The sequence below is a fragment of the Palaemon carinicauda genome, chromosome 27 (assembly GCF_036898095.1).
Source record: "Palaemon carinicauda isolate YSFRI2023 chromosome 27, ASM3689809v2, whole genome shotgun sequence".
NCBI lineage: Eukaryota > Metazoa > Arthropoda > Malacostraca > Decapoda > Palaemonidae > Palaemon > Palaemon carinicauda.
The window spans coordinates 1,236,120-1,262,208 of NC_090751.1; the positions used below are offsets into that span (position 1 = coordinate 1,236,120).

Genomic DNA, 26,089 nt, shown 5'->3' on the forward strand with positions numbered 1-26,089 from the left:
AACTTACCTGCCCTCAGTCGGAAGTGAGACCTCCTCCATGGAACGTGGTTTGAGTTCTCAGGTCTCTTAAGAGACCTCCCTACGAACCATTACGCCAGGCTTCAGATCGCCACCTGACTTGGAAGACGGTGTTCATACTAGCTTTGGCATCAGCCAAGCGAGTTAGCGAACTTCATGGTCTCTCGTATGACATCGCCCATTCAAGGGGATGGGGGGAGGTAACGCTCAGCTTCGTTCCTGAGTTTATTGCCAAGACTCAGAATCCGGGAGTGCCAGACCCTCGCTTCGACTCCTTCCGGATTTCGAGTCTTCGTTCCGTAACAGATGACCTGGACCATCTCCTACTGTGCCCATTAAGGAGTCTGAGGCTATACATGAAGAGAACAGCTGCAGTTCGTCTCCAAGTGCGGGCTTTGTTTGTCAGCACTGGGGGATCGAAGAGGAGGGTTACCAAGAACACCATCTCAGCATGGATTCGAAAGGCAATCCATCTGTCCCTGAATCCTGACCCTCCTCCATCACGTCGTCCTAGAGCTCATGATGTCAGGGGAGTAGCTACCTCCTTGGCCTTCAAGAAAAACTCAGTGACGCAGGTTCTACAAGCAGGGGTGTGGAAGCGTCAAACGACCTTCACAGCCCACTACCTGCAAGACGTGACCCACAGGAGGCTCGATACGTTCTCTATCGGCCCTGTGGTGGCTGCACAACAGCTGGTTAGGCTCCTTAATGGACAAGTAGCAGAGGGTTGAGGGCATTGTTACCCAGTTTTAGTCTGCATGAATGAAAAGGTATGCCTGGCCCTTATTCTTTTCTTCATTCTTCCCTCTCTTGGGGAAAGCAGCATCCTGGGTTCTCTGCACAGCTGACCTCAAACCACTGCAGGTAAATCATGTTCCCTTGTATTCCTAGTATTAAGTTAATACTGTCGCGTTCCCATACCCTGACGAGGTGGTATTGGGAGAGTCCTAGCCTTAAGTTTCCATCTAAAGAACTTCAGGTCAACTTCCTAGGACGAGTCACACTTTTTTCCTTCACACACAGCTTACGTAGGCCGCAGCTTTTGCATAGCAAGGTGCGAGCGAGGTGCAGGGACTCTTTATTGTTGAGTGCTGACACACTCAGATAATGAGTCCCCGGGCAAAGCCAAAGCCAGTATGGTTGGGACTTATTCCACCCTTCCTAAGGGTTAAGTCACCCACTTTAAAAAGCGTGTTTTGTATTCCAGTTACGGAACAAATGACAAATTCGTAGATAATTTGTATTTTTCCTAACTATACAAACCTTAGCTATTTAATCAAACTTGCCCTCCAGCCCTGTCCCCCATGAAGTCCTACCTCTAAGCAAAGTGAACTCAATCACAGGTGTGTGTGAGGGGGGGAGGTAGCAAGCTACCCCCCCTACACCCTGCTAACTAGCGGTGGGGTAGTAAACCCTTGTTAAATTTTAATGGCTCATCCTTTCAGCTACGCCCAAAAGTAATTACCCACTTTAAATAGCTAAGGTTTGTATAGTTAGGAAAAATACAAATTACCTACGAATTTGTCATTTCAGCGAAATGTTGCTAGACAATAGATATAAATTCAATATGGTACAAAGATCATAAATGTACTGTATCGTGCTTACTCTTATCATGTTTTAAAAAATACGTTTTTAAAAATACTATACAAGAGCTTAGAAATTCATCCAGATTTTTTTATATATGTTATTATAAGGTATTGATGTTTATTTTATACCATTTACAGTACAGTAATATCTTATTGTTATTCTTTACAGTTATTTATGCACTACAATTGCATTGCTTATATTATAAAATCTGTTCATTACTCTAAGACCAAGATTTCTGATAATCATATAGAGTTTTTCTTTATCTTTAGTAAGCAATGGAGTATTATTTAAGCTTCCCTATACATGTTCAGAATACAAAAAAGTACTTAAATTGATAAATTTCCTTGTGAAGTACAGTGTGTACTGTACAATACATTATGAAAATTTTAATTTATGACTCCGATACCAACGTAAGGTGGGTAAAACAACATGAGTTTGATTATAATTTTTCTTTATTTAATATTGAAGGAGAGTGACGTAATATTGGAAGTGACGTGGCGTCAGAACTGACGTACGGTATGTCTAACTGACATAAAGAGGCTTAGTACTGTAGACTCATTGATAGTGATATACTCTCAAAGGTAGGACATTTTAAACGCCAAGTATGCATGCACATTTTCAGTTAAATGTAAAGTACTGTACAGTATTAGAAATCGGATGCTTGTACTCCTCATATCACTAATGTTAATTTACGTCTTCCAGATAAAATGAAAATTTTGTTGGAGTATCAAGAGTTACCTCAGTACCTGAGGAAATATTTCTTTGGGTTCGATAAAAATCTACGATTTGTTGGACTGCTGAATCCTCTAAATGCTCCACATCATTTTAAATTCAATGAATGGTGTGAGTACAGGTAAGAATATAAAATAAATTGTCCCCATTTTTATATGTTAGAATAGTTAAAAAAAGAACTTACATAGTGTGTACATACAGTGCTTCAGTTTGGAAAGGTTCTGCAAGTTTTTATAGTTTTATTAACACTGTAGAAAATGTTATAGAAGACTAAAGGAGTGTGTCTCCAATCAGTGACCTGGTTAACCCTTTTACCCCCAGGCTATTTGGAAATTTCCAACCCTTAACCCCCAAGGGGTTATTTTTTTCCCAGCACATTTTGCAGTATATTTTTTTAAATTGCTCTAAATGCCTTATTTTTTGTCATAGAGAGGTCAGGTTGGTCTCATTCTCTTGGAAAATGCCTGAAGTTTCTCAAAAAAATATAAAAAATATGAAAAAAAAAATTTTTTACAGCATTTTTTTGCAAGGACGCACCGGTACGTCCATGGGGGTAAAGGGATGGCTTTTGTGAAACGTACCAGTACGTCCTTTGGGGGTAAAAGGGTTAAGCTAACAACTGTATTAATAATGATAATTACATGGATTGTATATACTATTTGTTATCTCCTGGACAATATTTTCAAGTATAATAACCTATCCCTTGCTTCTGTTGCTTATTCTTAACTTTTAAACCAAATATGACAAGGTACAAACCATTTATACAGGGGGTTGCTTTTATCCATACCTGGTACATGATAACAAAACCACTGTGATTTTCAGACTGGTACATTACTGAGTGCTGGTTTGGCATGGGATCTCACATCACTTCACGGTGAAGCAAGAACCATTAGATTTTCTTGAATAAATATATACCGGGATTAATTATCTAAGAAATAATAATCAATCATTGATGTTAGCGTGCGCAGCTCAACATTACCGCTTGCTAGTACATATGGAGCTTGATGTTTTTATTTTTCGCGAGCGAAGCGAGCGCACGGCGAAGCAAGAACCATTAGATTTTTTATTATTCTTGTTTTTTTTACCTTAAAAAAATATTGAGATTGTATACCAAAGCAAAGAAGAATTTCTGAGATCACAACATAAATGAGATTGCTTACCTAAAGAGCACCCATTACTGTATTAGCAATCAGTGCTAAGTTGAACTGCCAAGAAAAGTGAAATGGTATTGGTTGAAATTGCGTTTGTATCTAAATTTATGAAGTGCTATGAATATTTGACTTTATTTTACAACCCAAACCCTCAATATATTTTAACTGTAATTGATATTGATTGATATTAATGTATGAGGCACAGAATAGCTTGGGATAGAAGTCTGTGGAGGAACCTGGGGAAGGCCTACATTCAACAAAGGACTTTTGAAGGCTGAAATGATAATGATGATGATGAGAGAAAACAATACATAACTATATAATGAACTATTACATATACTGTACTTAATGCTTTCTTGCCTAGGGATCATATTTAATGGTTTTCAGAGATGGGGTGGTCTCAGAGAAGTGCAAAGGATCTGTACTTAATGAACTTTTATATAGGGATCATATTCTTTAATGGTTTTCAGAGATGGGGTGGTCTCAGAGGAGTGCAAAGGATCCCTTTCTTTTGTTGATGTTGGAATCGATAGAAATGTATTGATCGATAAAAAGATAGATCCTGGTCTGCGAGTGACCGTCAAGCTACCGCCCGAGCCACCGGCGGATCATGACGATACCAGTGAAATCCATGCTACTGTGGTTCCGCCTGAGGAACCAAGATCAAAAATGGGCTTCTACTGGGGCTATTCTGTTCGAATAGCAAATTCCCTTTCAGAGGTATGTCTATTTTTTTTTCTTTTTTTGGTAAAAGTATGCATACAAAAGGTGAGCTTCAATTTACAAACATTTAACCTGCAAAAATTTGGAGATGTCAACACAGATCCAACTGAAGATAACAAAGATAAGATAAAGAAATATAATTAAACAATATTATATCATTTCATACAGTAAACTGTGGCCTGATTGGTAACGTCTCTGCCTGGTGTTTGCCAGTAGGGTGTTCGAGTCCCGCTCAGACTCGTTAGTGCCATTAGTGTCTGCAACCTTACCATCCTTGTGAGCTAAGGTTGGGGGATTTGGGGGAGCCTATAGGTCTATCTGCTGAGTCATCAGCAGCCACTGCCGGGCCCTCCCTGGTCCTAGCTTGGGTGGAGAGGAGGCTTGGGCGCTGATCATATAATATATGGTCAGTCTCTAGGGCATTGTCCTAACTGCCATGGCAATGTCACTGTCCCTTGCCTCTGCCATTCATGAGCGACCTTTAAACCTTTAAATAGCCAGATATTTATTTCATATGAAACCCAACTATTTATTGAATTTTGTAGCTGGAAATCATAGGCACGGTATTCAGGATAGGCCTTCCCTAGGCTACAAAATGTAACAAAATTTGACTCACAAACAGCTTCTTGGAACCTATTAACCCTTTTACCCCCGGGGTATTTGGAAATTTCCAACCCTTAACCCCCAAGGGGTTATTTTTTCCCCAGAACATTTTGCAGTATATGTTTTTTAAATTGCTCTAACAGCCTTAATTTTCATCATAGAGAGGTCAGGTTGGTCTCATTCTCTTGGAAAAGGCCTGAATTTTTTATAGCATATTTTTGCAAGGACGTACCAGTATGTCCATGGGGTAAAGGGATGAGTTTTGTGAAACGTACCAGTACGTCCTTTGGGGGTAAAAGGGTTAAATTTGTAAGTTGAGGACCTATACGTATCATAACTCGTTAAAGGTCAGAAAGCAAAGTAGATTGCTTGCTTGTTGCCTTCTTTTGCTTGCTTGTTGCCTTCTTTTGCTTGCTTGTTGCCTTCTTTTGCTCGCGTTGGTGCAATTTGACAAATTTATTCTCTAGAAATTAGCAATCCTCAGAGGACTCGGTTTAGTGAGAACTGTATATACTATCCTGTTTATAATACTGTACTAGACAGGCAGTTAATTCTAATAGCCAGGCCTTCTCCATCATGAGGCTCAATACTACACAGTATTCTAGAAGCTTTATTCCAGCTGTGACCAAGTTGTGGAATGATCTTCCTAATCAGGTAGTTGAATCAGTAGAACTTCAAAAGTTCAAAGTTGGAGCAAATGTTTTTATGTTGACCAGGCTGACATGAGTCTTTTTATAGTTTATATATGACATATCTGTTTTTGACGTTGTTAATAGTTTATATAGGACATCTATTTTGACGTTGTTACTGTTTTTAGAATGGTTTATTGTTAGTTTGTTCCTATCATTTATTTATTTCCTTATTTCCTTTCCTCACTGGGCTATTTTTCCCTATTGGAGCCCTTGGGCTTATAGCATCTTGCTTTTCCAACTAGGGTCGTAGCTTGGCTAGTAATAATGACAATAATTGTGCTCTCTCTCTCTCTCTCTCTCTCTCTCTCTCTCTCTCTCTCTCTCTCTCTCTCTCTCTCTCTCTCTCTCTCTCTCTCGTATACAGTTTATTCATGCATTCCACTAAGTTTTGAAATGTTCTCTTCTCCATCACACTTGATACAGGTCATATCAGGGGGATAGTTCTGTTGGCCTCTGCACAAAGAAAAAGAAAAAATTTACTGCACTGTGTACGTTTTTCTCTATGCGTACTTCAGTGTCTATCATGTATTTATAATTACAATACAATGCATATTTATCATAGTCTTAGTTACGCAAGAAATATTTTGGCTTGTATTTTAAGATTGAACTAGCAGTATAATGTTAGATCTTGCTTGATTTTTGTGGTTTTATTGCATTGGTATTTTTTTTTTTACCAAAAGAGAGTTGTGCCCCTGGCAAGAAGTCTAAACACTATAAAAAGTTATATGATTAATTATGACCTTTTATATGAAGTTTTATCAGCTTTTAAACCAGGACCTAAGGTAGATCTTTAAATGCATTAGTTGTGTACTAAAAACATGTTCATGACACAATTCCTTTTTAACAACTTGTCTGAAATTACAATTGCTTTATGTCTTGTTGATCTTACTTGCATCCATAATATTAAATAAGGAAGCAGCTCGAATGTGAGAGGAACAAGTAAGGCTGATAAAGAATTGTCACAATAATCCTTTTTGTTGAAAGGCTAAGGAATTCATTTCTCTGACAAAGACTTAAAGAGAACGGGCAATGCTTGATGATGGAGAAACTCACTTTGTACCTGAATGTAAGGTTTTCATAGCATTCAGGTAGTAATTATTATTATTATTACTTGCTAAGGTACAATACTAGTTGGAAAAACAGGATGCTATATTCCCAAGGGCTCCAAAAGGGAAAATAGCCCAGTGAGATAAGGAAATCAACTGCAAGAGAACTACTGTAATTAACAATTGAAATAAAATATTTTAAGAAGAGTAACAACATGAAAATAAATCTTTCATATATAAACTATTAAAACTTAAAAAAAATAAGAGGAAAAGAAATAAGATATAATAGGTTGCCCAAGTGTATTTTGAAGCGAGGCTAGTAGATGAAATAACAGGTTTCAACCGTATTTCTCAACCAGACAAGCAACAGTAGCAAATTGAGTGTCTTAAATGCACTGTTACTATTCATCACCGTTTTCAAGCTAATGTAAACCCCATGGGGGTTCGTGCTATCAGTGTACCTCGAGCAGCGATGTAAGAAGTAATGAAAAATTAAGATAAGATATTTTAAAATTATTAAAACAGGTAATTCATATATAGACTATAAAAAGACTTATGTCAGCCTGTTCAACATATAAAAAACATTTGCTGCAAGTTTGAACTTTTGAAGTTCTACCGATTCAACTTCCCGGTTAGGAAGATCCTTCTACAACTTGGTCACAGCTGGAATAAAACTTCTGGAATATTGTGTAGTATTGAGCCTCATGATGCAGAAGGCCTTACTATTGGATTTAATTGCATGCCTAGTATTACGAACAGGATGGAAGCTGCAGCATACGCTCAATCCCTAGCTATACCTCCATTCATACATAATTTCTTTCATTTTGCTGTCCATCCTCTCAACTTTTTCTTTTACAATGCATTTGCAGCAGGTTTCCCTGTTGCAAAGGAGTACTGAATTGGCTCCTAGGGCAAGGTGCTGCAATTCATAGTTTATGGACTATTAGAGTATTGTATGAAAATCTTCTCTCAATTGTTAGATCACACTATGGTTATTTATCCAACATTCTATATGATTCAGCAATAATTAGAAACAATAGAAAGGGTTCAAAGAGTATAATTTATTCATGGACTTTTAATAACTATATCATACATACATACATACATACATATACCAAGGCACTTCCCCCAATTTTGGGGGGTAGCCGACATCAACAAAGAAACAAAAACAAAAAGGGGACCTCTACTCTCAACGTTCCTCCCAGCCTAACAAGGGACTCAACCGAGTTCAGCTGGTACTGCTAGGGTGTCACAGCCCAACCTCCCACATTATCCACCACAGATGAAGCTTCATAATGCTGAATCCCCTACTGCTGCTACCTCCGCGGTCATTTAAGGCATCGGAGGCAGCAGCAGGGGCTACCGGAACTGCGTCACAATGGCTCGCCATTCATTCCTATATCTAGCACGCTCTCTTGCCTCGCTCACATCTATCCTCCTGTATGAAAACTTAAAAATATACCACAACAGACAAGTTTATAACCGTGTAGGAACAAGGTATGCTTTCAGGATCTATCATAGTTCATGATTAGAAGTAATGACGTATAACGGTAACGTCATAGGTCTCTAAGGTCGGAGCGACCAAGGAAATGTTGTCTTGAGGTTAAGGCACAATTGGAAAATCCACAGATACATTAATGCTCTGGTAATCTTCCATCAGGACGACATGGCCTTTGCCCAAAAATGATTAATATAGCATTAGTATTCATTTCTAAAAGTACTGTCGTACTTTAATTACATCTGAAGGCTCATCATTGTTATGCATTTTGTATTTATTTTCACTTTGCTTTTATGATATGGTTCTGCATTTCTATTATGTTCCAGGTTGTCACAGGCTGCACGTTTCCTGGCGGATACGATCTCATAATTGGCACGTCGGACAAAGGGAGCGATGCAAAGAGGTCTTCATTTCCTGTGTTCTCTCATGCATTACTTGTGTTTGGAGGTAAGGTTTTTTTTAATTTTGAAAAGCTTGTTAGTCTTTATTGTTTAAAATGTTACGAGGCCTATAAATAGCTATACACCCAGGTAGGAAATCCTATCTATCTTACATAAAACAACATTACTATAAGCAATGGTCTTCTGGCTCGAGATCAATAGGATGGCTCAGTGCAACCTTCAGAACTTCGTTGGGGCGAGGGGGCAGCTTGAAGATGGTCAGTAGGTCAAATGGGAGAAGGCAGGCAGGCAATCAATTGCCTTCTTGTAGCATCAAAGCCTATTCCTAAGTTCTTGGATGCACATCACTTAGTTTGTAACTCTCCCTGGCTTCTCAATCCATGGTTTGTGGAATTAAGAACTTCTGATGTTGATCTTGATGAAGGCTTGGTACCATAAAAGCATTATCATATAGAATGCAATGGGCAGACCTGCACTGATCAGCAAAGCTTGAAGTTCTGGGTTGGGGCCTTAAATTGAGAAAATAAGTTTCTAGGTACTACATGTAAGTTTATAAGTGATCTCAAAGTTGTTGGATGCAGTAGCTGTAGAGCTCTGACATCAATTATCTCCCTCTCAGACAACTATGTTAGTTACTTTTAGTTAGGGAAGTTTTGTTAGAAAAAAATAAAGTATAATCTTTCAAATACTCTACAGTTCTGTTGGGAAACAGTTTCCTAAGCATCTGCCTGTCAACTGAAAAGAATTATTTTCAATATTAAACTTACCCGATAATCATGTAGCTGTCAACTCCGTTGCCCGACAGAATTCTACGGGAGGGATACGCCAGCTATCACTATACTAGAAGGGGGTGTACTCACAAGCGCCACCTGTGGCCAGGTACTACAGTACTTGTTGTTGACGCCACCTCACTTTTTCCTCTGTCGTGCTTCCGGCAAGACGTTCTTGGATACGCCTATGATTTTGGAGTATTGTTCACGGTTTGGTGAAGTATTTCTCTAAAATTTGCAGCTATTCGCTATACTGGAAACTTCTATATTAGCTTAGTTAGCTTTTGGAATTAATTTGATTTTTTATGGTGACGAAGAGAGTATGAACTCTCTTTCACCTTTTTATGGCCGACCCTTCCCTTAGACGGAAGTGTTGGTGTCTAAGAGAGTATAGACTCTCTTTCTTAATTTTGCTTAACAAAAGTTATAGATTTATTTTATATCTCTCCGCCTCTTATAGGCCTCTTCGATTAACTTCCTTTTATTATAAACTTATTAAAATTAATTTTTATATTTGTTTATATTCGACCTTCCTAATAGTAGGCGGTCTTTTCTTGGTACCGAAGTTAATTAACATTGAGCCCGTCATTTCGGTTTTACCTGTTAACATATTATGCTATTTTAATGTCTTTGAAAGAATTTCTTTGATCGTCTCGTACTGTTTTCAAAGTTGAACTAACGTTTTGTTTTGTCTCTGCAGTTGTTGACGTTCAGAACGTTCAACTTGCGCTCTATCGTTACGATAGAGAAAGAATTTTCACGGTTTCACGTTGCAGTAAGAGTAACCGTGTCTAACGTTTTGTTCATTCTTTCTTAACTTAATGGTTTTAATCCTATAAAGGAACTTTTCATTTTGGGAAATATTTCAGTTTTTTCCTTTAACAATAATATGTTTTAACGATATATATGATTGGGCTCTTCTCTCAGGTTCTAAGTCAAGAAAGAGAGAGAGAGAGAGATAGAGACGGAGGGAGAAAGAGGAGGATAAACGTTTCATTCAAGCGAGTAACGTTGTTATCGTTTTTGCTCTTCTCCCTAGTCTCTTTAGGGGAAGAAGGTAAACGTTTCTAGAGTGATCTAGTGTTTAGTCTCTTTCCAGCCACTAAATTTAGGGGAGAAAACGCTGGTCTCAGGTCTCAAGACCTCTTAAACGTAAAGTCCAGACCTATGCCAGACGTACGAAGTTAGAGTTCAACCCGGATGCAGTCATTGGGTTAGCTCTGACTCTCCTCAGTCATCAGTTGTATGCACTCCGCCTAAGAGGAGTAAGGTTCTGCCGCAACAGATCTCTGCTGTTAAGGCTTTACCTCAGCAGACCTTAGTGTCTGCCGACCCCAAGTTGACTCTACTGCAGTCCATGCAGTCACAACTTTCGGTCTTGATGCGTGAGTGTCGGGCTGAGAAGGTTGCGCCTCCGCCTGCGCTCGCTCCGCCTGCGCTCGCTCCGCCTGCGCTCGCTCCGCCTGACCGCAGTACCGCCTGCCAGGCGTACGATGTTGAGCCACGTTATGAGTTTACTGATCCCAGTGGTGTGCAGCTCCCTCCGCCTTCCTTAAGGCAACCTCAGCAATGGGAACAGGAGGCTTATACCTCTCTTCCTCCGCTTCCACTTGCTGTTCCACCAGTGAGGCAACACTCGCTTGAGGTACAACAACCTCTCCCATCCATGAGTCAGTCTCCTCAGCTCTCGCTACAGCGAGCTCAACCCTCCTCAAGGCAAGCACCTCAACACCTTAGCCTTGCGCCTCAGGAGCCTCAACTTGCGAGTCTTTTACTGCGTTCTGCGCAGCCACTTCCTTTTCGCTCTCAGCTCACACCGCAGGAACCTCAACTCGTTCCTCAGGAACTTGCTACTGCGCATCCGCCAATCACTCAGCAAGCGCAACCCTTGAGTTCAGCCACTCATGCCAGGAGTCAGCCTCCTCCACCCATGCGCCTACCTTCTGCTACTTCCTTTGATCAGCCTTTGCAGACTGAGCCTCAGGTGTTCCCTCAACAGAGTCTTGAAGAGGAAACCACAACTATTGTTGTTCCAGCTCGTTCTGACTCTGCTGTTCAGCATACCTTACCTCCATTTTCAAACATTATGATAATGGAGGTTATTTGTATTACTTATAAAAATATACTGTATTTGTATTCCTTGCAATATATTTTTAACAATATCGCAAAATATGGCAAAAATATGAATCATGAGTTATGAATGTAAGGTAAATATTATGTTGATATTAAAACCCCATGCAAGCATGCATAAAGCACTCTAGCACTGGTCATGGAATTTCTGAGAAATGTTAAACGCCATGCACACGCTCTGCTTACCTTACAGCATGCTCTACATACAGCATGCTCTGCTTACAGCATGCTCTGCATACAACATGCTCTGCATACAGCATGCTCTGCATACAGCATGCTCTGCATACAACATGCTCTGCATACAGCATGCTCTGCATTCAGCATGCTCTGCATACAGCATGCTCTGCATTCAGCATGCTCTGCATACAACATGCTCTGCATACAGCATGCTCTGCATTCAGCATGCTCTGCATACAACATGCTCTACATACAGCATGCTCTGCATACAGCATGCTCTGCATACAACATGCTCTGCATACAGCATGCTCTGCATTCAGCATGCTCTGCATACAACATGCTCTGCATACAGCATGCTCTGCATTCAGCATGCTCTGCATACAACATGCTCTACATACAGCATGCTCTGCATACAGCATACTCTGCATACAACATGCTCTGCATACCTTACCGCATGCTTCTCAGTCACACATCTTTGGTTGTTGCCAACTCACTAGACTGTCAAGCAGTTTCATAACGTTGCCTTCTAGTCTGCTGCTTTTGCACCAGTGAAACCCTCACTGAGAGAACTTAGCTTTTCTAGGATATGGTCCCTGTAGATGAGAAAGTTCTTTTCTCCCTCCTTCTGATATTCCCTTGAGGACTCTGTCATTTGGAGGGAGCCTTTAGCTGCGTAGCCTCCTATGGACTTTTATTTAAGCATAACATGCTTCCAGGGAAGGTAATGGTTCCACTTCAGTCGCTAATCCCGTCTGTTACCACACCTGCTCCCATAGACCTTGAGCTGTGTTGCAAGACATGCAGTCCAAGCTTAGTCCTTGTTAGAGGATTTTTTGTTTACGGAGTCAATGTGTCACGGGGAGGACGTTCAACAACCAGCAGAAGTGACTTGTTGTGACGCAGTGCGGCAACCTCAGCAACCCGATAGGAGTTGTCTGTACGACCCAGACAGTCTAGACAGATTCGGGTTGTCACTGTACTTCCTCGCTTGCCCATGGTTGACAGTTCACAGACTGTGCAGCAGTACCATGATCTTGTGTCCGGCTCCGTCAGACGACTGGCTTTTAAGAGCTCCCACAAGTCGTCGCTGTCTGGAGATTTTCAAATGGACTATGGATCTAACCAAGGAACTGGGCCTCCTGGTCAATTTTGAGGAGTCTCAGCTCGTCCCATCCCAGACCATTGTCTCCTTGGGTATGGATCTTCAGAGTCGAGCTTTTCGGGCTTTTCCGTCGGCCCCAAGGATCTTCCAAGCCCTAGAATGCATCCAGAGCATGCTGAGAAGGAACCGATGCTCAGTCAGGTAGTGGATGAGTCTAACAGGGACACTTTCATCGCTGGCCCTGTTCATCGTGTTAGGGAGACTCCACCTCCCCCCCCCTTCTGTATCATCTAGCTGCTCACTGGATAAAGGACATGACGCTAGAGACGGTCTCAATTCCTGTTTCCGAAGAGAGGAGGTCTTCTCTCGCGTGGTGTAAGAACAGCTTTCTTCTCAAGGAAGTCTACCTTTGGCTGTTCAGAAACACGACCGCCGTCTCCTCTCGGACGCATCAGACACGGGCTGGGGTGCGACTTTGGACGGACAAGAATGCTCGGGAACATGGAATCAGGAGCAAAGGACACTTCACATCAATTGCAAGGAGTTGTTGGCGGTTATTCTGGCCTTGATAAACTTCAAGTCCCTCCAGCTTAACAAAGTGGTGGAGGTGGACTCTGACAACACCACAGCCCTGGCTTACATCTTCAAGCAGGGAGGGACTCTTTCGTGGAAGTTGTTCTAGATCGCAAGGGACCTACTCATCTGGTCTAAAGATCGAAAGCTAACTGGTAACGAGGTTCATTCAGGGTGGTATGAATGTCATGGCAGATCACCTCAGCCGGAAGGGTCAGGTCATCCCCACAGAGTGGACCCTTCTCAAGAATGTTTGCAGCAGACTTTGGGCCCTGTGGGGTCAGCCAACCATAGATCTGTTCGCTACCTCGATAACCTAGAGACTCCTGTTGTATTGTTCTCCGTTTCCAGACCCAGCAGCAGTTCACGTGGATGCTTTTCTGCTGGATTGGTTCCATCTCGACCTGTATGCATTCCCGCCGTTCAAGATTGTCAACAGGGTACTTCAGAAGTTCTCCTCTCACAAAGGGACACGGCTGACGTTGGTTGGCTCCGCTCTGGCCCGCGAGAGAATGGTTCTTAGAGGTACTGCAATGGCTGGTCGACATTCCCAGGACTCTTCCTCTAGGAGTGAACCTTCTAAGTCTACCTCACGTAAAGAAGGTACACCCAATCCTCCACGCTCTTCGTCTGACTGCCTTCAGACTTTCGAAAGACTCTCAAGAGCTAGGGGCTTTTCGAAGGAGGCAGCCAGAGCGATTGCCAAAGCAAGGAGAACATCCACTCTCAGAATCTATCAGTCTCAAGGGGAAGTCTTCCGTAGCTGGTACAAGACCAATGCAGTTTCCTCAACCAGTACCACTGTAACCCAGATTGCTGACTTCCTGTTATATCTAAGGAAAGTAAGATCCCTTTCAGCTCCTACGATCAAGGGTTACAGAAGTATGTTGGCAGCGGTTTTCCGCCACAGAGGCTTGGATCTTTCCACCAACAAAGATCTACAGGACCTCCCTAGGTCTTTTGAGACCTCAAAGGAACGTCGGTTGTCCACTCCAGGCTGGAATCTAGACGTGGTCCTAAGGTTCCTTATGTCATCAAGATTTGAACCTCTCCAATCAGCCTCTTTTTAGGACCTCACATTAAAAACTCTTTTCCTCGTGTGCTTGACAACAGCTAAAAGAGTAAGTGAGATCCACGCCTTCAGCAGGATCATTGTTTTCACATCTGAAACGGCTACATGTTCCTTGCAGCTCGGTTTTTGCTAAACGAGCTTCCTTCACGTCCTTGGCCTAAGTCGTTCGAGATCCCAAGCCTGTCCAACTTGGTGGGGAATGAACTGAAGAGAGTACTTTGCCCAGTTAGAGCTCTTAGGTACTATCTAAAAAGGTCTTAACCTTTACAAGGACAATCAGAAGCCTTATAGTGTGCTATCAAGAAACCTTCTTTTCCAAGTTCTAAGTACTCAGTTTCTTACTATTCAGGCTTCTGATTAGAGAAACACATTCTCATCTGAAGGAAGAAGACCTTGCTTTGCTGAAGGTAAGGACACATGAAGTGGGAGCTGTGGCTACTTCAGTGGCCTTCAAACAGAGCCATTCTCTGCAGAGTGTTATGGATGCAACCTATTGGAGAAGCAAGTCAGTGTTCGCATCATTCTATCTCAAAGATGTCCAGTCTCTTTACGAGTACTGCTACACCCTGGGACCATTCGTAGCAACGAATGCAGTAGTAGGCGGGGGCTCAGCCACTACATTCCCATAATCCCATAACCTTTTAACCTTTCTCTTGAATACTTTTTATGGGTTGTATGGTCGGCTAAGAAGCCTTCCACATCCTTGTTGATTTGGCGGGTGGTCAATTCTTTCTTGAGAAGCGCCGAGGTTAAAGGTTGTGAGGAGGTCCTTTAGTATGGGTTGCAGCCCTGTATACTTTAGCACCTTTGAGTTGATTCAGCCTTCCAAGAGGAACGCTGCGCTCAGTAAGGAAGACGATCTTATTAAAGGCAGAGTAACGGTTCAAGTCGACTTCCTTACCAGGTACTTATTATTTCATTGTTATTGTGGATAACTGATTATATGAAATACGGGATACTTAGCTATCCTTTAGTCTTGTACACTGGTTTTTCACCCACCCCCCTGGGTGTGAATCAGCTACATGATTATCGGGTAAGTTTAATATTGAAAAATGTTATTTTCATTAGTAAAATAAATTTTTGAATATACTTACCCGATAATCATGATTTAATTGACCCACCCTTCCTCCCCATAGAGAACCAGTGGACCGAGGAAAAAGTGAGGTGGCGTCAACAACAAGTACTGTAGTACCTGGCCACAGGTGGCGCTTGTGAGTACACCCCCTTCTAGTATAGTGATAGCTGGCGTATCCCTCCCGTAGAATTCTGTCGGGCAACGGAGTTGACAGCTACATGATTATCGGGTAAGTATATTCAAAAATTTATTTTACTAATGAAAATAACATTTTTCACTAATATTCAAACGTTGAAGTTATCACATAACTGACAAAGATCTGCTTATTTATAAAGTACAAGCATACAAGAGGATTTTTCATGCTAAATCTTTTGGCATTCAGACAGTTATTAGATATTATTTGCTTCCAGTTTCATCTAGGGAGTACCATTATTGTGTGTTAGAATGAGAGTAGACTCAAACTTGGGTGAGCAGCATTACCAGGTTATGCATAAGTAGGGAATCATTTTATTGATAACTATTGAAACTTGGAGAGAAATTTCTCACCACCACTGTAGTTATATTTTTCATCATTCATCGTGAGCTTAGATTTTATTAATTTAAAGACAGTTTCATTACATCTGTCGTATTCTAATTTTGTTAATCTGGACATGAGTGCACTCCACTTTTGCTGAAATTTTGTACCTTTTTAAATGAGTAGGGAACACGTTTCATGGTTTATCGAAGGATCATGTCTTCTCTTTAACAATGATCTTTAACCCTTTTACCCCCAAAGGACGTACTGGTACGTTTCACAAAACCCATCCCTTTACCCCCATGGATGTACCGGTACGTCCTTGCAAAAAATGCGATAACATTTTTTTTTTCATATTTTTGATAATTTTTTGAAAAAATTCAGGCATTTTCCAAGAGAATGAGACCAACCTGACCTCTCTATGACAAAAATTAAGGCTGTTAGAGCAATTTAAAAAAAATATACTGCAAAATGTGCTTGAAAAAAATAACCCCTTGGGGGTTAAGGGTTGGAAATTTCCAAAGAGCCTGGGGGTAAAAGGGTTAAGTGTATAAATTACTTTGCTTCTGACACGAACTAAAGCTGGCCGGGAAACGTGAATCTGTATCTGATTGCTCCGAGCGGTACTTGATGCAGGTGTTCACTAGCCTGTTACCATATGAAACCGAGCTCTGAACCCTTGATCGGGATGAAGAACACCGCTTTCTTTCTTATCCTTCCGACAGTTCCCTAGGGACAAGGAGATCAGGACCGATTTGAACACACTAATGGTCTTCGAGGCATCCCATCACGTACACTGTATCATCAGGAAGGCTTATAACCACCAACAATCCTTTACACAATGTGCCTGCATTCCGCTCAGTGCCACCCTCTTCTGTTCGCCATTCAGGAACTGAAGCAACTAGTGCTTCCAGGAACTGAAGCAACTAGTGCTTCCAACCAGAAGGATTTGCCTGAGTTGCCGAGCTTCCAGACACGGCACTAGCTGCTCACAAAAGAGGAAGAAGCCACCTATGAAGGCTGATCATTCAAAGTCATATAAGTATTTGTTCAACCTCGTCTCACGTACATGAGGGGCTGGTGCTGTACATCACCTTCCAACCAAACATGGGGAGGTAGGTCAATATGAAGTATAGTGCTGACACTCCTGTATACTTGTTCCTGTACTGGTCAGGATGAAGGCCACTGCCATTGCCCTTCACCTCCTTCAGAGGGTTTTAGAGACATTTTCACTCATGAGGACAATACCCTGTGCCTATTGAGTGAGAGGAGTTTGAATTTCATAAAACTGACCTTTTCCTCTACTTGGTTTCAAAGAAGAAACTGCACTGTATGATTACTAGACACTTCTAGAGATGTTTCAGTAGGAGTTATTAGGAGCTCATACTCCTGCTGCCATTGTGAGGTGTCATGCAAGACAAAGCACAAACTCTACAGATTGGGACATTGGCAGCTGCCATTGTCCTTCTTATGTGCTTTGACATTCCTGTGATGCTTCAGTGATGCCACGCAAAGAATGTCGAGAGAACTAGTGGCATGTTCTGGGAGCATTTTCACTTGGGAATTGAGTTCTGGTATGTTCTCTCCTTTAAGCAAGACTAGAGGTTCCATATCAGGAAGTTTACTTACCAGAGAATACATTTTGGTTCGTCTTTTACGTGTACACACGCCTGTATTAACTGCTCAGTCTTGTTCGGAACTGAACATGCGCACCCCTTATAGGAGGATAAGCTGTTCACTCCTTCTCTTCTCTCTTCAGAAAGTTCCAAAAACAACAATGCAGACCATCCCTTCCATATCACCATTGAACTTTTATATTTTTCATCACTGCTTGAGTGGCCCTTGCGCACTTAGTCACTAGAAACAATCTTCTACGCGCTGGTCCTACACCACACAGTTGGACTGGATTATGGTGAAAGAAGAATCTATAATCGGTCACATCACTGGCACGAACTACGTGATCTTCCCTTCATGAGCACCGATGTTTCCTTCTTCCCTTCATGTTTCATTACGGGAACGATTTGATTGCGTTCACTCCCCCAAGACAGGGTTCCTCACGCTTGGTCTGTATAATCGTAGTTGCAAACAGGAAACCATGTGATTTGAACCACACACTTGGAAACCACATGCTCAGAAGCCATGGGAATCACGCAACCAGAAGACACGTGATAAAAAATCACACGATCAGAACCTGCGCTTGTTCTTCAAATGACTGTGACTTTCGATTCTCCAAGGAACTTACCTTGACTGGAAGGTCTTCCTATTCAAGGTCCTAATAAAGGAAGAGCGATCGTATACATGTATGAACAAATCACAAATATTTCAAGCAATTTAAATTTTTCATAACTGTACAAAGCTGAGACGTTTACGTTTTACTTATTGCCTCAACCAACCCACAAGTCCTAGATGAAGGTCAAAGTGGCTACTCTGCAATCCCTGCAGTAACTACCGACACCTCGTTAAATTTTTAACAACCGAATTCCAGCTATACTGAAAACACACTCCTATTAAAGGACTGGTTTGTACAGTTAAGAGAAATACAAATGACTGAAAATGCAAGATGTTTAAATAATTTCTTTTCTGTTTAGGTTTGCTCTTGTCAGGAATTTGACACGTTAAATAGGCTGCTGAATTTTGTCAAAGTACAAGATGTTAGATTTCTAAATAGTAATAAAAAAAAGACCATGAGATGTTAAAAATAGACCATGAAATGTTATGGTATGTAAGAATATTGAAGCAGATCTTTTTGTAGTGAACTAATTCTGCCTTTTAAAAGATTGATTACTAGACTATAATTATAATCTGTAATTAATTATATACAGATTAATGTAATCTGTCGTTGGTTACAGAGTTAATGCACATCATAATGATTCCCCTGATTGAAATAAACACGAAAAGAGTTCTCTCATTTAATGTCTGTTTATCGATTACGTTGCAAAAAAAAAAAAAAACAATTGAGGTAAAAATATAAGTTACACATCCGATATAAAAACTCCAAAGAAATTATCTTTATTGAAATGTTTCGACACATTCAACATTCTCTTTGCTTCATAAAAAATCTCAAGTATGGACTCAAAATACAGTATTGTTAGTTTAAATAATTTTTATGGTTTCCATAACTTCAGGGTCAAAATTTTGTGGGGAAAATTTTCCAGAATTGATTACTCTGCGACTATTATCCTGGAAAAGTTTAGTTAATTGTCATTTTATTGATACATACATACATACATATACCAAGGCACTTCCCCCAATTTTGGGGGGTAGCCAACATCAACAAAGAAACAAAAACAAAAAGGGGACCTCTACTCTCTACGTTCCTCCCAGCCTAACAAGGGACTCAGCCGATTTCAGCTGGTACTGCTAGGGTGTCACAGCCCACCCTTCCACATTATCCACCACAGATGAAGCTTCATAATGCTGAATCCCCTACTGCTGCTACCTCCGCGGTCATCTAAGGCTTCGGAGGCAGCAGCAGGGCCTACCGGAACTGCGTCACAATCGCTCGCCATTCATTCCTATTTCTAGCACGCTCTCTTGCCTCGCTCACATCTATCCTCCTATCACCCAGAGCTTCCTTCTCTCCATCCATCCACCCAAACCCTGGCCTTCCTCTCGTACTTCTCGCATCAACTCTTGCATTCATCACCTTTAGCAGACAGCCATTTTCCATTCTCTCAACATGGCCAAACCACCTTAACACATTCATATCCACTCTAGCTGCTAACTCATTTCTTACAATATTATTTTCAGACAATCGCTCAACTATGTTATGAATAACCATTTGCGAAGAAGAAATAGCCAAAAATTTATATCATAAATAATAAGCTAATACTGTAGATAAGAAATATGTAGTCAACCCAGTTTGTACAACTGTCATGTAATCATTATATACTGTCATACCTTGAATGATCATCATCATCATATTATTATTATTACTATCTAAGCTGCAACCCTAGTTGGAAAAGCAGGATGCTAGAAGCTTAAGGGCTCCAACAGGGAAAATAGCCCAGTGAGGAAAGGAAATAAGGAAATAAACTACAAGAGAAGTTCAAGAACAATAACAACATTAAAATAAATCTTTCATATATACATACATACATATACTCTCTACGTTCCTCCAGCCTAACAAGGGACTCAACTGAGTTCAGCTGGTACTGCTAGGGTGCCACAGCCAACCCTCCCACATTATCCACCACAGATGAAGCTTCATAATGCTGAATCCCCTACTGCTGCTACATCCACGGTCATCTAAGGCATCGGAGGCAGCAGCAGGGCCTACCGGAACTGCGTCACAATCGCTCGCCATTCATTCCTATTTCTAGCACGCTCTCTTGCCTCTCTCACATCTATCCCCCTATCACCCAGAGCTTTCTTCACTCCATCCATCCACCCAAACCTTGGCCTTCCTCTTGTACTTCTCCCATCAACTCGGCGTCAATGACCTTAGATGTCAGGATGCCTGAAAACTTTAAATCATTCATTCATTCTCCCATCAACTCTTGCATTCATCACCTTCTTTAGCAGACAGCCATTTTCCATTCTCTCAACATGGCCAAACCACCTCAACACATTCATATATAAACTATAAAAACATAAAAATAACAAGGGGATAAAAACTTCAAAATAACAAGAAGAGAAACAAGATAGAATAGTGTGCTCAAGTGTACCTCAAGCAAGAGATCTCTAACCCAAGACAGGGAAAAACCATGGTACATCTATCCCTTGTACAGTAATACAAATTTTTTCCATTTGCATTTTAAACATGAATAAGCAAATAATAATAAACTTATTGTAGGATCAAATTCTGGTAAACTGCATATGATATGCACAGTGTAGGGCACGTAAAGAAATGATAAAAAAAGTTTAGGAACTCATGAATACATGTACAGCCTTGATGTTATAAATCTATTTTATTTTTCACTTCCATAAATATGCACAAATTTATTTTAGAAATTTATTTATTTACAAAATGTACAGTTTAGTTAAAGAACTACATACAATTCTATGCCATTTTGGGAATGCCACAAAAGTCTAGAGGGTACAAATGTTGCTCTTGGTTCCATTTCACATTTTTCAGCGTCTAAGTATAACAAGTTAAAATTCCATCGTATTGAATCAAAATTGTAGTCCTTCAGAAATTGCTGCTTATGACAGAAGGAAATATCCTCCAAGAAAATGTTATGACGAGTTATTTTGGCAGCTTTTGTATCTTGATGTTATGGTAAAAGCTGGTTGACTATTAAGGTACATGAAGAAAAAATAAACGGTATGATGGTAATGCGTTAGCCTAGCATTCGCATGACAGCAGATTGATCCCAGCCTGGGACAGGTGAGTTTAGTGGGGGAATTACATTGGGGGCGGGCTTGTCCGGCTAATGTTCTGTTGCACACCTCTTTGAATTCTGGAACTGAAACCAGACATCTTTAACTTTATACAATGTTGTTGCTACAGTGCAGCTACACCATCTGGCATAGTTAATCCTGTTGTCATCTGTTCATGTAACAAAAAGTGCTTTATAGAAAATCTATTCAGTTTCTATTGCAAATTTCAGTTTCTATCGTTGTTCCTTTGTTAGTTGCGCTACAAAATGTCAACATAAGTAGGTTGGCACATGTCATTGCTCCCTGGCGGAAAGTCATGAGCCTGAGAATGATTTTGACATGGGTCGAATCACCTGATGGTTAAGAAACATGTACAGTTTAAAGTCACTTACCAATCACCGAGTTATATAATCAGCTACGTGTGTGCTTACTATTGTGAGGAAGTTTTTTAAAGTACTATATGGTACAAGAAAAATGTGTATGTTAATCTCGGATTTGTTTCGCTATTGTCATGGAAGCATAGACGTGGACATATGAGCAAAGTGAGTTGAGCAATATTTTAGACATTTTGTTACTAGTTTAGTCATGTACTTTTTTTCTGTATTTGTTTATTTGGGTATTCATAGGTACTGCTTCCAGTTGAAATCACTTTCTCGAGGTGGTAAGAGATGAAACTCTGCTAATCTTCACCTGCCCTCTATCCCCTGATCAGGGCCTATCTTCAAAAGTTTTAGAGCTTAGAAACCATGGATTTAAGTGTTGCAAGATGAGTGACTTTTCCTGTTTCTTGACAGACCCTACCTTGTTTTGTCCAGCTGTTTTTAAGCATTACTCTTTCCTGGATAATATGCATTTCCTTGATAAGATGGTATGCACCTATGGTCACTTGAAAACATCAACTGGGTTTTCTTTTATGATTATATCAATCTGAAAAATTAGCTGTTCTTGGAGTTTCTCACAGTAGAATTGTAGCATTGACTTGCAGATTCTCCTCGCTTTTTGTTGGGCTTATGATCTGCCAATCAATTTGGACAATTTAGATTCTGTTCTTCCACATAAGCAAAGTACTTTAGGATGAAGCTATATAACATCACGGAGGTTCTTCCATTGATTTAGTTAATAACACATGGTATTATCTTCAGCCCACGTCCAAATTATGGCAGGCGATAATCAGTCTTCTGGAAGTGCTGAAAATACTATTTTTTTTTTTTTTGCAGTTGGCTCTGTTTTCTCGTATGCATTGTGTTGGAAAGCTGCCCCATTGTCACAATTTGTCCTGGATTCTAGTCACTAAGTATGTCCTGGAAAACCTTTGGTGGTGGGAAAATCAGTGGAGTATGTTTAAGGGAACCCCTTTGGTTCCACTGGATCAAACAAAGGCTAGGGTACTCACTTGTAAAACTTGTGAGCAAAGGACATCTGGTGAGAGAGGAACGATGTTAGAACATCTAAGCATTTCTGGCCATCTCATGTGGCTTTGTGTTGATGCCTATGAATGGCAAATAGCTACTGCACTATTTGCTACAGCCAAATACAGGTACTTGCATTGTGGATGCTGTAATTCAGATCTGGAATCACATGAATTTTTATGCTTTTCCCCGGTTCAACCCTCTGAGGCAGTGGCTTTAAAGTGCTTGAAGTTCAGCGAGCTATATGGCATACTTTGCTCCTTTTTTGTGTGGAGATTATTCAGCTTAAGTCTCAGAGAGTTACTCTTTGGTCACCACTATTGTTACTGCCGGTATATGACTTACCTTTACCAGAGCAAATAGGTACAATTTGTTGAGTTCATCAAATAGGTTTTTTCTCCACTTAAAGTCTCTGTTCCAAGTTTAGCCGCGTTCATTTACCTAATCAATGTTACGAAACTATTTCTCTTGGTCACTAAAGGATAAAGACCAGCCGTTTTTCTCCAGCGCTACTTGGATCTAGGGAATAATAGACAGAATGGTTGAAAATAGAAATATTTCTATCATTATACAGTACCAAAGCTAAATCCTACCTTTGAAATTTAACTATAGCTGGAAGAATTTATCAGGCAAAATAGCATGAAACATCAGAAATATTACTGATCAATTTCTTTATAAACAGCTATATTTCAAAGGTCGGGTTTAGCCTTGATACTGCACAACCTCGTCAGACCTTATGGACTCATGGGGGAATGCCTCGTTACTGGATTTGGCCTTCAAAACGATGGTTGCCATCAGTAAACATGTTGGTGAGATTCATTCTTTGTTGAACTAAGTGTGTCATTCCTGCAAATGGTCTTCTGTGTGCTTTTAGTTTGTTTCAGACGTCATAGCCAAGATTTAGTCCTCAGAACAAAGTGTCGGTCCTGTAAATGGTCTTCTGTGTGCCTTTTGTTTGCTTCAGACGTCATATCCAAGATTTAGTCCTCAGGGAAGCTTGGTCTGAAGCTTGGTTTATCTTTGGATTCCTTTGCTATTCCTTCTATGTTCATTCTGATTTTTAAGGAGAGTATATCTACTGCGTACACTTTCTGCTCCCATCTCTTGCTCAACTTTCTTCATATATGTTGTAAAACATATATGAAGCCCCCTGTGGCCGCGGGGGCATAAAAACAATTAGAATAGCGCCAACGTTATCCCTGCGTGTCGTAAGAGGCGACTAAAAGGGACCGGACGAGGGGGCTGGGAACCCCCTCTCCTGTATTTACAATCCTGTGAGACATCATCATAGAGATGGAACTGGGGGGAGAGTGACTGCTCCCTGCACTTTTGTTTCTTTTGTTTGATGTCGGCTACCCCTCAAAACTGGGGAAAATGCCTTGGTATATGTATGTATGTATGTATGTTGTAAAAAGATACAGTTTTGCGTTGGTTACAGTCAAGTATTTCCAGGGTTTAAAATTACATTCCGTTAGAGAACCCATCTCATCTCAAAGGTTATGATTTTGCCAAGTGGAATTTGGGTCATACAGCTCGACAATGGAACCAAACTTCACTTAGCACTAAGGTACGACTTGGGGAGAAAACCTCGCAGTTGTACTATCGCCTTGTCAGATGATGTGTGGTTCAAGCATGAGCAGTTTGGAATTAATCTTTTAAGATATATCAAGGCAGTGCAGCTAGTGAGCTGTTTGCACATAATAAGGCTATTTTTGAATAATAGGTTTGTAGAAAAAATATATTTTGTAAAAACCTAAGTTAAAATTGTTATTGAGTAATGGATCATGATATAATAGAATTACTATGGTTTACATATACAGTATAGAATACTGTATAACTGTATTCATTCTGAAGGGTATAACCATATGCCATTCCATATCTATATATATATATATAGATATGGAATGGCATATATATATATATATATATATATATATATATATATTTTTATATATATATATATATATATATATTTTTATATATATATATATATATATATATTTTTATATATATATATATATTTTTATATATATATATATATATATATTTTTATATATATATATATATTTTTATATATATATATATATATATATATATATTTTTATATATATATATATATATATATATATTTTTATATATATATATATATATATATATATATTTTTATATATATATATATATATATATATTTTTATATATATATATATATATATATATATTTTTATATATATATATATATATATATATTTTTATATATATATATATATATATATATTTTTATATATATATATATATATATATTTTTATATATATATATATATATATATATATATATTTTTATATATATATATATATATATATATTTTTATATATATATATATATATATATATTTTTATATATATATATATATATATATATTTTTATATATATATATATATATATATATATTTTTATATATATATATATATATATATATTTTTATATATATATATATATATATATATATTTTTATATATATATATATATATATATATTTTTATATATATATATATATATATTTATATATATATATATATATATATTTTTATATATATATATATATATTTTTATATATATATATATATATATATTTTTATATATATATATATATATATATATTTTTATATATATATATATATATATATTTTTATATATATATATATATATATATATATTTTTATATATATATATATATATATATTTTTATATATATATATATATATATATATATTTTTATATATATATATATATATATATATTTTTATATATATATATATATATATATATTTTTATATATATATATATATATATTTTTATATATATATATATATCTATATATTTTTATATATATATATATATATTTTTATATATATATATATATATATATTTTTATATATATATATATATATATATATATTTTTATATATATATATATATATACATACATACATACATATACCAAAGGCACTTCCCCAATTTTGGGGGGTAGCCGACATCAACAAGAAACAAAAACAAAAAAGGGGACCTCTACTCTCTACGTTCCTCCAGCCTAACCAGGGACTCAGCCGAGTTCAGCTGGTACTGCTAGGGTGCCACAGCCCAACCTCCCACATTTCCACCACAGATGAAGCTTCATACTGCTGAGTCCCCTACTGCTGCTACCTCCGCGGTCATCTAAGGCACCGGAGGAAGCAGCAGGGCCTACCGGAACTGCGTCACAATCACTCGCCATTCATTCCTATTTCTAGCACGCTCTCTTGCCTCTCTCACATCTATCCTCCTATCACCCAGAGCTTTCTTCACACCATCCATCCACCCAAACCTTGGCCTTCCTCTTGTACTTCTCCCATCAACTCTTGCATTCATCACCTTCTTTAGCAGACAGCCATTTTCCATTCTCTCAACATGGCCAAACCACCTCAACACATTCATATCCACTCTAGCCGCTAACTCA

General features: G+C 39.1%; 1 protein-coding gene across 1 annotated transcript in view; it reads left to right on the top strand.

The window, feature by feature from the left end:
- LOC137620494 (putative methyltransferase C9orf114) overlaps positions 1-26,089 on the top strand; it is a 67,263-nt gene that overhangs the window by 37,262 nt on the left and 3,912 nt on the right. Inside the window, exons 3-5 of the mRNA XM_068350663.1 lie at positions 2,308-2,458; positions 3,959-4,208; positions 8,377-8,497. Of these exons, the coding sequence (XP_068206764.1) occupies positions 2,308-2,458; positions 3,959-4,208; positions 8,377-8,497 (522 nt within the window). The remainder of the gene's footprint in view (positions 1-2,307; positions 2,459-3,958; positions 4,209-8,376; positions 8,498-26,089) is intronic.